Genomic DNA, 12,733 nt, shown 5'->3' on the forward strand with positions numbered 1-12,733 from the left:
GACCACGACACGCTCCCATTGTCCAGGGCTCCGATTATCAAATTGTTCCCGCAGGGCTGACCAGTGCGAAGGCTGCTAGGTTAGTCAGGTTACCCGCACTGTTGAGGGTGTCTATTCGTAATGCCGTCGGGTTCTGGGAAACGCCTCTAAGAATTGTCTGCACGGCAATTATCTACAAGGTCATCATAAGTCTTTATATACCTCTTCTGCAAAACTAGTGTTGTCAGCATTTTAAAGACCAACAGTCAGAAGACTGAAATGACACCAGGATTTTACTTCCTGTCCGAATGGGTCAGCCTAGCCAATGAGAAAGCATTTAGGGGGTCAATTACATGACAAAATATGTCAAAGGTCACAAGTGTTGACCAGATTTCCAAATTTCACGTACTTCTGTCCTCCCTAGCAGAAAACTGAACCTTTTGGAGTAAAATATCCCCAAGAAAAGATGATTTAAAAACAGGTTGAATATTATCCAGTGGGATGGCCTGCTCTAGTCAGTCTACTGCTAAGGGTGTCTATCCGCCGCGTTTTTGAGGATACGCCTCTAAGAGTTGTCTGCACAACAATTATCTACAAGGTCATTGTAAATTCTCGTTGGACGTCGTTTGTCAAAGAGTGTTTGCAAGTGAAGATAGGTGTATCTGGAATATTGATTTTGAGTCTGTATACTTTGCGACCTCGGGAGTTTGTTCGGTGGTTATAGAAACTGACCATGATTTATCACACGGTATACACCTCAGGGCGGGTCATTGACCCCACATTCTAAGATCATTGATAGCATAGGAAAGACATCAAATTCTTTCTGTTTATTACGAACAGCACCAATAGTGCAAAGCACGGTCGCAATTTCGTCACCCTGAGAACTAGCTTCCATGTTTTTATAGGTCACCTTGTTTACCATGCCCCCCCCCCCCGAATGACATACAGGTCAAGGGACTAGGTAGGTAGGTTAGATAGTCTGTACAACACAAAGTTAAACTCTTATTGAGGGCTGTAGAGAGGGACCACTAAATTGACTTTCCCTTGCAACATATGGTGAAGTCACAAAAACAAGCACTTTAAAACATCTTTCAACTACATTTCAACCCTCAAGTCTTTACCCCACTGCAAAGGTTGTTGTTTTCTTTAGATTTGTTTGGGTACAAAGGTTGGAGGTCAAATCCAGCATTTTAAAGAGCTACAGTCAAAATATTGAAATGACACCAGGGTTTCACCCCCTGTCCTAATGGATCAGTCCAGCTAATGAGCAAGTATTTAGGGATCATTTACAGGGCAAAGGTCACAAATTTTGGGCATATTTCAGAAATACACACTCCTCTGTCCTCCTTAGCAGAAAACTGGACCTTTCTGAGCAAAATCTATCCAAGAAAAAAATAATTTGAAGAATAAGTTAAACATTTTTCAGTGAGAAGGCTGATAGATCAGTCAGGCTACCCATTGAGGGTGTCTACTTGAATGTGATTAATAAGGTCAAGTTTTAGGACACTTCCTAAGAGTTGTCTGCGCGAAAGGTTGACAATGTCCACAATGTCATTGTAAGTCCTTATACGCCTCGATACCAAATTAAAGCTAGATTAGTCAGATTTGTTTGGGTACAAAAGGTGGGAGGTCAACTCCTGCATTTTAAAGACATACAGCCAGCAGATTGAAATGGCACCGGGGTTTCAAACCCTGCCCTAATGTGTCAGCATAGCCAATGAGAAATCATTTAGACCACTTAGGGGTCAATTAGAGGGCTAAACATGATAGAGGTCACAAATTTTGACTAACTTTGATAAATCCACATCCTTACGTCCTCTCTACCAGAAAAATTAGACCTTTTGGAGTAAAACTTACCCAAGAAAAATGATTTGAAATGCAGGCAAAATATCAAGCAGTGGGAGGGCTGCCACTCTAATCAGGCTAGCTGTGCTGTTAGGGTGTCTACTCGTATCAGCGTCGGGTTTTTGGATACACCTCTAAAAGTTGTCTGCGCGACAATTATCTACAAGGTCATCGTAGGTCATTCTTTGTCTACGAAAGCCTGCATGTGAAAACAAGTGTATCTCGATGTTTGAGTTTTTATACGTTATTACACTATCATATATTACAGGTACAATCATTATATTCTTATAATTAGATTCCTTTCAATGTCATAAGAAAGCCTTGAAAGCTGTGGACTTAATCGATGCTGTGGACTTCATTGATTCACCCTTGACAGCCCTGTTGGCATTTTTTAGGATGAAATTTTCATACCTACTGAGTTTTTTTTTTCAGTCAAATTCATCCAAGCCTCCTGGCCTAGTCGGAGGTGGTGTATTCGAAGAAGTTGGCACTATTTCAAATGTTTGGTGTAACAACGACACACGCATGGGTCTCCTAAATAGGTTCACGTGATCCTATTGTATGGAGTATTGGCACTGTTCTAGTCATGACTAGTTCTTTCATGGCACTTTTTTAAAGTTTCCGCTTAGAAGTATTTACTATCTAATATACAAGTAATATCTACTTATGTATTAGTAGATTTTAGTGATACAGTATTTACTAATAGGTGTCAGCAGTTTAAGACAACTGTTACCTAACAACTCAGACAGAAAAGTTGTCTTGAGCGCAGTCAACCGCGAGGATTTGGGGGTGTGCCTCGGTTGAGACTATGACTCAGTGGAGTCTCTCGGCACACAAAGGCGGCGTCAAAAAGCACAATTTACAAAATCCAATTTTGCCGATTTACATCAATTTCACTCTTCAAATTATTGATTAAATGCGCAGGGTAGGGCGCTACTGTATGAAAATTGTTTTTAAGATAAACACTTTGATAAAGCGACTGACCTCAGCGGGTGAGGTCGGTTACAGTGCCGGCGGCAGGATACTGCACTATTATATTGTACGAAAACAGTTTTCGGGGACACAACAAAATGGCAAAGTGATCGACCTCAAATCGAGGACGAAACATTCCTTTTTTTCGATAGCTTAAGTAATCTAGCAATACGGCCTGGGCCGAGTACACTGGGTCACCCCTACTCTTCTCTAACTGTTGGTACTTATACCAAAGCTCCTGATTTAAATGTCTGATTTGCATTGAAAAGGAAAGGGTTTCTCTCTTGCTCGATCTTGCAAGAAACAGTGTGAGTGTGACACGCTCAGGAACGGTTTGCGACAGGACACATTGTTTCATGTCCACAATGTACCCAAACTATTTCTAATAGTCTGTCAATGACAATGTTAAGTGGAATACTCACTGCCACTATTCATGGTGCAAATTACCGTCGCGTGGCGTAGCGGCGGCGTAATGGCAGGGTGTTTAATTTGACACAGAACCCAGAGAGGTACTGGGTTAAAATCCCCTGTCGAAGTTGTGTCCTTGGGAAAGGCCCTTTACACGACTTTCCTCACTTAACTCAGATAGTAATGAGTACCTAGCTTCGGTTAGGGACGTCTCCGGGATAGGACGTTATATGGAGGTCCCGTGTTTGAGGAGAGCCCACAACACTTGTCGAAAGCAGAAAAAGGCCCTCTCGGTGTGAGTGAATCAAATAAATCTGCCCGGATATACAGCTTGTGCTCTTCAGTTCAAACCTGATGCGTTACGCCACAATGCTTACAGTGTATGCAATAAACATAAACAAACAAACGAACAAAATCCTTGAACCCGAGACCCCCTCCCCATTAAATAGTAACGATGAGGACAGATCAGTAGCTTGAACAAAACCGTTGAACCAGTGACGTACCTTGAAGTGTGGAGGCACTCAGCATCACGGCCGCGCACAGAGTCCACACCAGCGGGGCTGCCATGGTCCTCTCCCCGCAGAAAACTGCTGCCTCTGCCGTGAGTTTGACGCTACAGACAAAGTGACATGTACGACCCGATCCTGACTAAGTCTTAACGAAAGTTGTTAATCCGGATTGTCCCTTCTGCCTCTGGCCATAGCCTGACCTTAAGGCGTGCACTGCACATGCCTCATGTATTAAAGTCTACCCAGCTTGACATGATACAATGTTCACCGATGTATGTTTCAGCCCTTTGATATCTTATAGCCTCGGCGCCACATCTCTACAGTAGCCTGGTTGACAGGCTGATTCCAGGGCCTGCAGAGGTCAACGCCTCGGCTCCACGGCTAACATGCCCCAGGAAATTCTGCAACAGGCCCCCTGAGTTAGACCCCGCAAGATAGATATTATAGCGATCGGGGTCTGGTTTCAGCCTCTGGCCATAGCCTGACCTTAAGGCGTGCACTGCACATGCCTCGTGTGTTAAAAGCTACCCACTTGACATGATACAATGTTCACCGATGTATGTTTCTGCCCTTTGATATCTTATAGGATTTATAGTCTTGGCCAGACTGTTGCGAGACTGTTTCCAGGGCCAACATAGACCAATTCCTCGGCTCTAGGGCCAGCATGCCCCAAGGACATTCTACAACAGACCCCGCTGAGTCAGACCCCACACAATAAATATTATAGCGATCGGGGTTTGGCATCCATGCTATCACTCAAAGGGCTGTCACAGTAAAAATTGAGGCCGCTGTCGTCTTGATCACTGAAGACTGTGGCGCAACTTTTAGGTTCATCGGCCGATGTTGGCAGCTCACGGAAACCTGTTCTGAAACAGCGATCATTCAAGGACACTTTTTGAAATGGCAGAACTCGAAAACAGATTCGTCTTCTTTCTTATTCAAATGAGGAGCCTCATCCATTGATGTCAACACCTTCTTTTATAATCCTCCACCAAAATGTCCCTGCAGTTCAAAAAAAGCTGCCAGGGGCCAAAACCTATGCCACTTCTTTCCGTTAACAGGAGCTGTCTGCCACCCAAAAACCATGACCGTAACATGTCGGGAACACGAAATACGAAAACCGGACGTTCTGCTGCATTACCGTTAAGAGTCGCTATTGCATTTCATTATGCCGACGCCTATCAACATATCAAATATCATACGGTTCCATCCATACTTTTTCGGGTTATGCTGCCCACCTTCAAACCCAAACACAACCCCACAAATGGTACAGATACAACAACAGGCTGTATTGCAATATCATTACAAGATAAGGCTTTTCAATGCGTATTTATCAAAGACATTACAAATGAAGGCTTTTCAATGAGTATTTATTAAAGACAGGCATGACAGCCAAATGCTGAATTAAGCTTACTTGCACAGGACATTTTTATCTGTTTTTACCAACAATCAATGCATGTTCTAGTATTGTGCTATACCTTTCATAATACATAGTGCGAAAATCTTGCAGGAAAACGTAATGTGAAATCTAAGCAGCAGTAAAAGCTATAACAGTATTTCCCAGATTTTAATATTGAGATGAAGACATTTGCCTCTACTGTTCCGATCTACATCGTCATTAAGCATGTATCTTAGACCGTCTGTCTGCACAGTTACAACTGTCTTAAGACGATACAAAATACAAGACGGTTTTATTGGATATCGCAGTGTTGCTGAATTAAAACCAATGTACAATCATAGTCAAAATCGTCGTCTATGATACAACCGGCACAATGTAGGTACGGAATCATCAAGTATGACTTCAACTGTCATTCAGAAGTTGAACATGCACATACTATACATTAGTCATTGGATATGTAGTAAGATATCACATTCTTATGTTCCACCTTTCCCCACGACCTGGGAAAGGTCAAGGGATAAAGGTCAAGGGACTGTAGCCCCGACCGGACTGTGAAGCTACAATTTCCCCCGGTGGACTGCCGGATACAGCGGGATGCCTTACGGTGTTTTCACGATTAGGTCCCGGGCTGATTTTAACTGCGAGTTGAACAATCCGGAGGCCTGGCCGTCGCCCCAAAATAGCCCGGTAGTCGCAGGGTGTCTCACAGGGCCACATAGGGGTTACGCCACAAAGTGCAAAAAAACAGTCCGTTAACTACCCGGTGAGGCACCTTTTTTTCAAGTGTGACCATTGTGTAATGCTAGGGTCACATTTCCAAGTCGAGGCCCGGCCGGGCTGTTTGCGAAGACGAAAAATAAAAGAAACGCATATCAAGAAAATACACAATTCATGGTTGGGAGTAATTTTTCTCGTTTTGTGTCTTTTGTTGTCTTCTTTATCCTATTTTTCGTTCCCGCAAGCTGCCCGACCGGGCCCCGCTTTGGAAATGTGACCTAAGCATAACACAAGCTAGGCGTCGGACCCTGACACCGTGAACAGATCGTCTGCTTCCCAGGCCAGAGAAACGTAAGACCACTTCCGGCGGGATCCGGGACAGTCTTTCTGAGAGGTCTGCAAGTCGTCCACGTCAGGCTCCTACAGCATAAAACGCACCAACTTAATTAGCACATACAAAACAAGACCAAAGCATGTCCAGGACAAAAGATCCGAAAATTCCAAATTTCTGCAGTATCAAGGTTAGCCACCAGGAGGCACCAAATCGACCTTGACCTTTGCGTTTACAACAACCAGCCACATACCGAAAATCATCACAATCGAACCAGAGTTTTTTAAGGTATTGCTCCGCATACACGCACACACACACACACACACGGGCACACACACACACACACAGACACACGGGCACACACTCACACTCGCACACACACATACACATACACACGGGCACACACACACATACACATGCACACACACACACACACATGCACACACAAACACACACACACACACATACACACACACACACACACACATACACACACACACATCCGGGCAGACACACACAGACATAGACTATGTATCGGCATTTTTCATGGAGGTAATAAGATTTGAAATATCTTAATAAATGGACTGCACTTAAAAACAATTTCCTCCACAGAATACTGAATGAATGTAACGAAATCGCCATGTAGTTGAAGGGTGTCCTTACTTGATCTTTGTCCTCTGCGGAGTCGCTGACGTCATCGATGTCGTCACTGTTGATGGACACCTTCATGCCGGCCACGTCCCTGTAGTCGGACTTGTCCTGCAGAGCCTGGTCGCAGTCGTTAAACAGCCGCGTGAAGCTCGGCCGGCTACCCGGCTCCCACTCCCAGCACCGGCACATCAGGTCGTACCTGGCAGGTGGAAAATACGTCTGGTTTATGCTAAGGTCACATAACTTTATTGCCAACATGAAAAATGGAAGTGTAGTTTTTGGCGCGTCTGTCTGTGTATCTGTATGTGTGTGTGTGTGTTTCCGGATTTTGTAGTCAGCATAACTCAGGAACCTCAAGAACGTCTGGATGGATTACGATGGCATTTGGTCTGTTTGTAGGTCTTGGAAAAAACGACTGTTAATGTAGTGTTTAGTCCCCCTGGTATATGACCTTGGTACTGAAGCAGAACTTTCGGTTTTTGTATCGTTTGTATCGTAAAACAGGCGCATGAAGCTCGGTCGGCTGTCCGGCTCGAACGCTCCGGTGCCTTCTTGCGCCAAACTATTGCGGCAAGTTTACGAATTTTTGCTGATTTCCCCTTGCAGTCACACTGACATGCGACGCAGGGGTAAAATACGTGATCTCGCAATGTCATATTATCAGTTTCGGCTCCAGGTCAGGTGCAAAATAACTTTACTGGAAATCGCAATGTTGCCGCAGCCCACTGAATTAGAAACGAATGTGAAATGACCATCATAATATAGTATGTAGAAAGGTGTAGTGATTGCGCCCATTTGCGTTATTTCGCCGATTACAAAATTCATGACATTTTAACAATTTGCGTTTTCGGCAAGTTTCGCAATTTGACACAAATAGGCGCAATCCGATGTGACACCCTCTTAACAAATAAAGGCTATTACATGCGGTTGGGGCATCCCTCCGGCTGCTCCATGCGGTACCCGGAGGACAGGCGGCTCACGAGTGCGGCGGTGCTATTCGGGATGTCAGGGTAGGGGTCCTCTCCTGAGGCAGACAACAAAGATGCTGGTATCAACATTATTGTGTCATTGCAATTGGTTGAGGAAGAAACTTGATATTCTATTATATGACTTAGTATATGGTAACAAGTACGTAGATGAAATCGATAGGTCTCAGGGGTCTAGGCCAGTTCTGGATTCAGAATTCTGTACACCAAATTCAGAATTCTGCACAGTATTATGCAATGCAGAATTCAATTATCCATAAAACTGCTACGGTGCCCAAATCAATGTGCATCATCTCGCCCATACTAGCAGACGACATGCGAAAGTACCTACAGTAGCAGTACCATCAGCGATTATCCATTACATAGATAGATGTTAACTGCGCAATGGTTATCAGAAATATTTTAGATCAATTACATTGCTTTGAATTTGTGGAGTGTAACGACGGTCATTATTTCTATGTGGCTATGTTGTAACGCCTCTGTAATAAGGATGACATTCGGGTGTGTTTCCCGCGAGATCCTTACCGAATAGAAACCATTGAATTGAAAACCCATTGATACAAATGCATTAAAAGGATCTTGAGTTATAGCTGTGAACACACATCAATTCTAAGTGTCACGTGATCGAGCATTCTTACCCAATGTAGCCACTTCATACAATAGAATCCCAAAACTCCACCTGTAAAACAGAAACATTCCTATGGGCCTGTACATGTACACTCATAGTCCAAACCATATGTATCGAAAGTAAAGTAAAGTTAGCTATTCCAAGTTTTGCATTGGTTTCTTAAAAGTAAAAAGAATTTGTAAAAGATACAAGTCTGCTAAACTTGGCTTTCTCATCATCATCATCATCATCGTTCATCCGGATTTACTCCGGTGAGATACAATCAATAAAGTTTTTCCAGTACAATCTGTCAAGGCTTTCTCAAATAGGCATCATGTGTGTCGCTTTTAGTTTCAACATTTACTTTTGATTATGTAATGAATATGGAAAAGTAAATCATACAACTGCCAATACCTTCATTTTTTATATATGTATAAATGTGGTTATTATATATTCCCAAGGTATTTCCTTACACGTCAGCCTTGATGCTGCACTTCATCCCCTCCATGAGCCTCTCGGGCGCCGCCCACTTCACCGGGACCTTGCGCCAGGGATCCTCGCGGTAGTACCTGGATATGATTAACGGATAGCGATTTTGATTTGTTTTCTTATACATGTTTTCATGTAATATATGTTTTTGGTTATGTAGCCTTTCGATTACTTAAGTTGCTTATGTTTCAACAATCCTCAGACTGTTACTTATGTTACAATATTTTCTTTGTTACACTGATGATTTACTGTTTGTAGTCTGGGCCCCATTGAAAATCAATTTGTCAAAATTGAATGGGCCACCTAGCTGTCTCAAAAACCCCAGAGGGGCCGTGTGGCGTAATGGCAGGGTTTCCGGCCCAGAACCCAGCGGTCCAGGGTTCGAATCCCCTGACGCACCTTGTGCCCTTGTGAAAGGAACTTTACATGACTTTCCTCACTCCACCCAAGTGTAAAAACGGGTATATTATGTGTGTGGGTCACGACACCAGCAATAGCTGTGTCCCGCGTGTATAGCATTCTTGCAATTCTAATATAATCAAAAATCAAATAAATAAATAAATAGAAATACCCTCTCCGGTAGATGTCGCTGCTCAGCCCGAAGTCCGAGATCTTGACGCAGAGGCCGTCCCCGACCAGGACGTTCCGGGCGGCCAGGTCACCGTGGATGAACTTCAGACCACACAGGTACTCCTGTGGGGCGAATGCGCATGCTAATGGGTTTAATACAGGAAATTGACTTCAAGTTCCTTCATTACTTCCTTCTTACATAGAGAAGAAACTACTAGGTGATCAACATTAGTTTAGCAATAGTTCTCAGTTTTTCAATGTTAGAATGTAGCTGCTTATCAATTCATGTTTTGCATCATGCTTCTTATAGACCACGTGTGGTCTTATGTGCATTTAGCCCATCTGGGCAGGAATATGCAATAAAGACTATTACATTGTATTATTACTAGGTCTCCCGACATTGAATTCCCGCGCATGCGTACTGAGAGCCTATGAGCACTGTGTTATTCTGAGTTTGAGAAAATGTTCTTGACGGAGGCCTCAAAATTTCATTCGGGAGTATCCATGAACGGTACTGTCCTACCAAATTTTGATTCGGGTCAAACGTGAAGGTCCCTGAGACATAAACAAAACACGTCTGATAATTGTTTATGTACAAACAAACTGACGAAGACCAGACATTATCTGGACATGTGGACAAGAATTTGTATAAGTCGATGACCTTCACCTTTGACCTTGCTCATACGTACTTAGAATCGTGACCCTCCTACACGGAACTTACCATTCCCCTGGCCACCTGTCTGGCGACCTGGTACATGTTCTTCTCGTCGAATTTGTTGCTCACAGCATTCTTGGAGGACTGAGACTGCAGAAAAAACATTATATTGTATTGTTATGTATACTTCACTTTACGTTTGGACCGGATTGTTTATAGTGACACGTAGCTTGCGGTGTGGAGTAGAACCAGTCAGAATTACCATGGGGAAGGTGACAGACGGTCACCGAAACGTCGGCTGTTGTTGTATATGTCCTGTTTGTGAATAAGAACCTTGTTATCCAAGGTTCTCACCTGTTTGCATCTCTTGAAGAAACGAAAACTACAGTTATGATTGATTTTTGCAACTTCTTGTGTTTTGTGTTTTTGTCTTTTATATCATACTTTTTGTTCCCGCAAATTGCCCGGCCGGGCCCCGGGTTGGGAATTGTGACCATAGCATAATACTGCTGAAGGTTCTGACCTGCTTAACAGAAGGCTCTGACCTGTTTGCATCTCCTGAGGAACCCCAGCAGATCTCCGTGTTGCATGAACTCCACCACCATGTAGATGGGCTGTTCAGCAGCCGCACCAATGGTACATATCATTAAAAACAGAAGACTCTGACCTGTTTAACAGAAGACTCTGACCTGTTTAACAGAAGACTCTGACCTGTTTAATAGAAGACTCTGACCTGTTTAACAGAGGGTTCTGACCTGTTTGCACCTTCTGAGGAACCCCAGCAGGTCTCCGTGTTGCATGTACTCCACCACCATGTAGATGGGCTGTTCAGCAGCCGCACCAATGGTACATATCATTAAAAACAGAAGACTCTGACCTGTTTAACAGAAGACTCTGACCTGTTTAACAGAAGACTCTGACCTGTTTAATAGAAGACTCTGACCTGTTTAACAGAGGGTTCTGACCTGTTTGCACCTTCTGAGGAACCCCAGCAGGTCTCCGTGTTGCATGTACTCCACCACCATGTAGATGGGCTGCTCCGCGGTGCAGCATCCGTGCAGCTGAAGGATGTTGGGATGAGAACCCACCTATACAATAATGTGCAGCGGTCCCACGGTTAAGAACAACTTTAATAATACATTTAAGTAGCAATTGTACCACTCCTTTGGTATATTCAAGAGCCACACTATAGCTGATTTTATGAATAACCCTACATTTTCCTAATCTTGTTTCTGTTTCCTTGTCACTACTGGAAACTCCACATTTAATTTATACTAATGCGTGATTACCCAAGATATGGCAAATTCTTAATTGTACTGTGTTCTCAATGAATTGTTTCATTCATTTATTTATTGTCCATACTTATTTCCTTTGTTTAAGTGATTTGTTTAAATTGTTACAAATCTATAAAGGCAGGCCTTTGCCTAAGCAAAAGCTTCTAGTCTCCCTTGCACTTTTATATCTTATCTATATTTTTATTGCTTTGCATTCATTATTTTTCAATTGCGAACAAATCAACAATCCAACATTCTGATCACACGTAAAATTCTCCCTCCCTCTTCGGCGTCCCCATTAATGCCATACAGCTGCAGGATGCAGGGTGAGAACCCACCTCCACCATGTGCTCGATCTCCTCCAGGAAGTCGGCCTTCTGCTGCGACGTGGCGTTATCTGAGGGCAGAAGGAGAGTATGTAGTATCAATATTTATGTCATGCCTGGGCCTGATACGGGTGTTCCGGACCGTGTGATAACTATCCGGATCACATAGGGTTCGGGAGTGTTATCACACGGGCTTCCATAGAATATTTCAAATGCATTTCCCTATTTGATTAAGCCTTTATCAGGCTCCACGGATCGTTAGGAAAATAGTAGATATTGGCAAAATAGACATTTAACATACCAGAGGAGTTATCTGGTCGCAAACTGTACTCCCTGGCCAGCTATTTTCTTTGGTTATGCTATCTGTCTATTTGGCCAATTTCTACTATTTTTCCAGCGACCTGTGGAGCCTGCAGGTAGTTGCTATACTTCATACACCTATGATTTTAAAGCAGTTCAGACAAATTTATATTTCTAATGAGTTTGGACAAATCTTTTATTATGAAATGCATCTGCCCTTACATTTTACCATGATTACAAAGAGTTAGGAGAAGTCGAATTCGCTAGATTATGCTCCTTGTAGTAACTTGACAACATCTTCTACATGTATCTGTAAACTGTTCTTTGGTTGTGACCTATACTTTACCTTGTGGGTATATGTGTACAATAAAGGTCTTCATTCATTCATCCGATATCCCATCGTTACATATAATTCTCCACACGTTCACGTTCAGATGAATTCCAATGAGAGTTTGACGCAACTAATTTCCGTCTGGTAAACGGGTCGATCGTCGCCGTTTGAAACGGTCGATGCCATTTTACGCTCCGTCGCTTCTAGTGTATGAGCACGCTCCGACGAAATTAACCTTGATGCTTCCTGGCGTAGAGGTTAGCTTTTGAATTACGCTTTTTGACCCGACAAATCTACGGTTTTGTGGCCGCGTTGCTATCTGTGGATAGCAAGTCAATCATCTCTAATAGCCAGGCACGCTGCTAAACCAACCTTTGCGCCATC

The 12,733-nt window shown here is 43.3% G+C and overlaps 2 protein-coding genes across 2 annotated transcripts in view; both read right to left on the bottom strand.

The window, feature by feature from the left end:
- Positions 1–5,072: 5,072 nt before the first annotated feature.
- On the bottom strand, positions 5,073–11,011 carry LOC136435805 (fibroblast growth factor receptor homolog 1-like). The gene is made up of 8 exons (XM_066429842.1): positions 10,874–11,011; positions 10,185–10,268; positions 9,465–9,586; positions 8,878–8,973; positions 8,436–8,476; positions 7,733–7,835; positions 6,824–7,010; positions 5,073–6,249 (listed from the first exon to the last, which is right to left on the bottom strand). Exons 1-8 carry the CDS (start codon positions 10,973–10,975, stop codon positions 6,124–6,126), a joined length of 861 nt encoding a protein of 286 aa, XP_066285939.1. The 5' UTR covers positions 10,976–11,011; the 3' UTR covers positions 5,073–6,123.
- Positions 11,012–11,065: 54 nt separating this feature from the next.
- The window catches only part of LOC136436588 (uncharacterized), a 10,490-nt gene continuing 8,822 nt past the window's right edge, over positions 11,066–12,733 (bottom strand). The window contains exons 10-11 of the mRNA XM_066431110.1: positions 11,731–11,789; positions 11,066–11,206 (exon numbers count right to left, since the gene is read on the bottom strand). Of these exons, the coding sequence (XP_066287207.1) occupies positions 11,066–11,206; positions 11,731–11,789 (200 nt within the window). The remainder of the gene's footprint in view (positions 11,207–11,730; positions 11,790–12,733) is intronic.

This window comes from Branchiostoma lanceolatum, chromosome 1, assembly GCF_035083965.1.
Source record: "Branchiostoma lanceolatum isolate klBraLanc5 chromosome 1, klBraLanc5.hap2, whole genome shotgun sequence".
In the NCBI taxonomy this organism is placed as follows: domain Eukaryota; kingdom Metazoa; phylum Chordata; class Leptocardii; order Amphioxiformes; family Branchiostomatidae; genus Branchiostoma; species Branchiostoma lanceolatum.

Excerpts from the sequence above, each read along its gene's own strand:
- LOC136435805 (XM_066429842.1), bottom strand. The coding sequence starts at position 10,975 with ATGATATGTACCATTGGTGCGGCTGCTGAACAGCCCATCTACATGGTG. Across the intron at positions 7,836-8,435 it reads GTATGAAGTGGCTACATTGG|GAGAGGACCCCTACCCTGAC; the intron begins GTAAGAATGCTC and ends TGTCTGCCTCAG. Across the intron at positions 7,011-7,732 it reads GAGGGATGCCCCAACCGCAT|GTACGACCTGATGTGCCGGT; the intron begins GTAATAGCCTTT and ends TCCACCTGCCAG.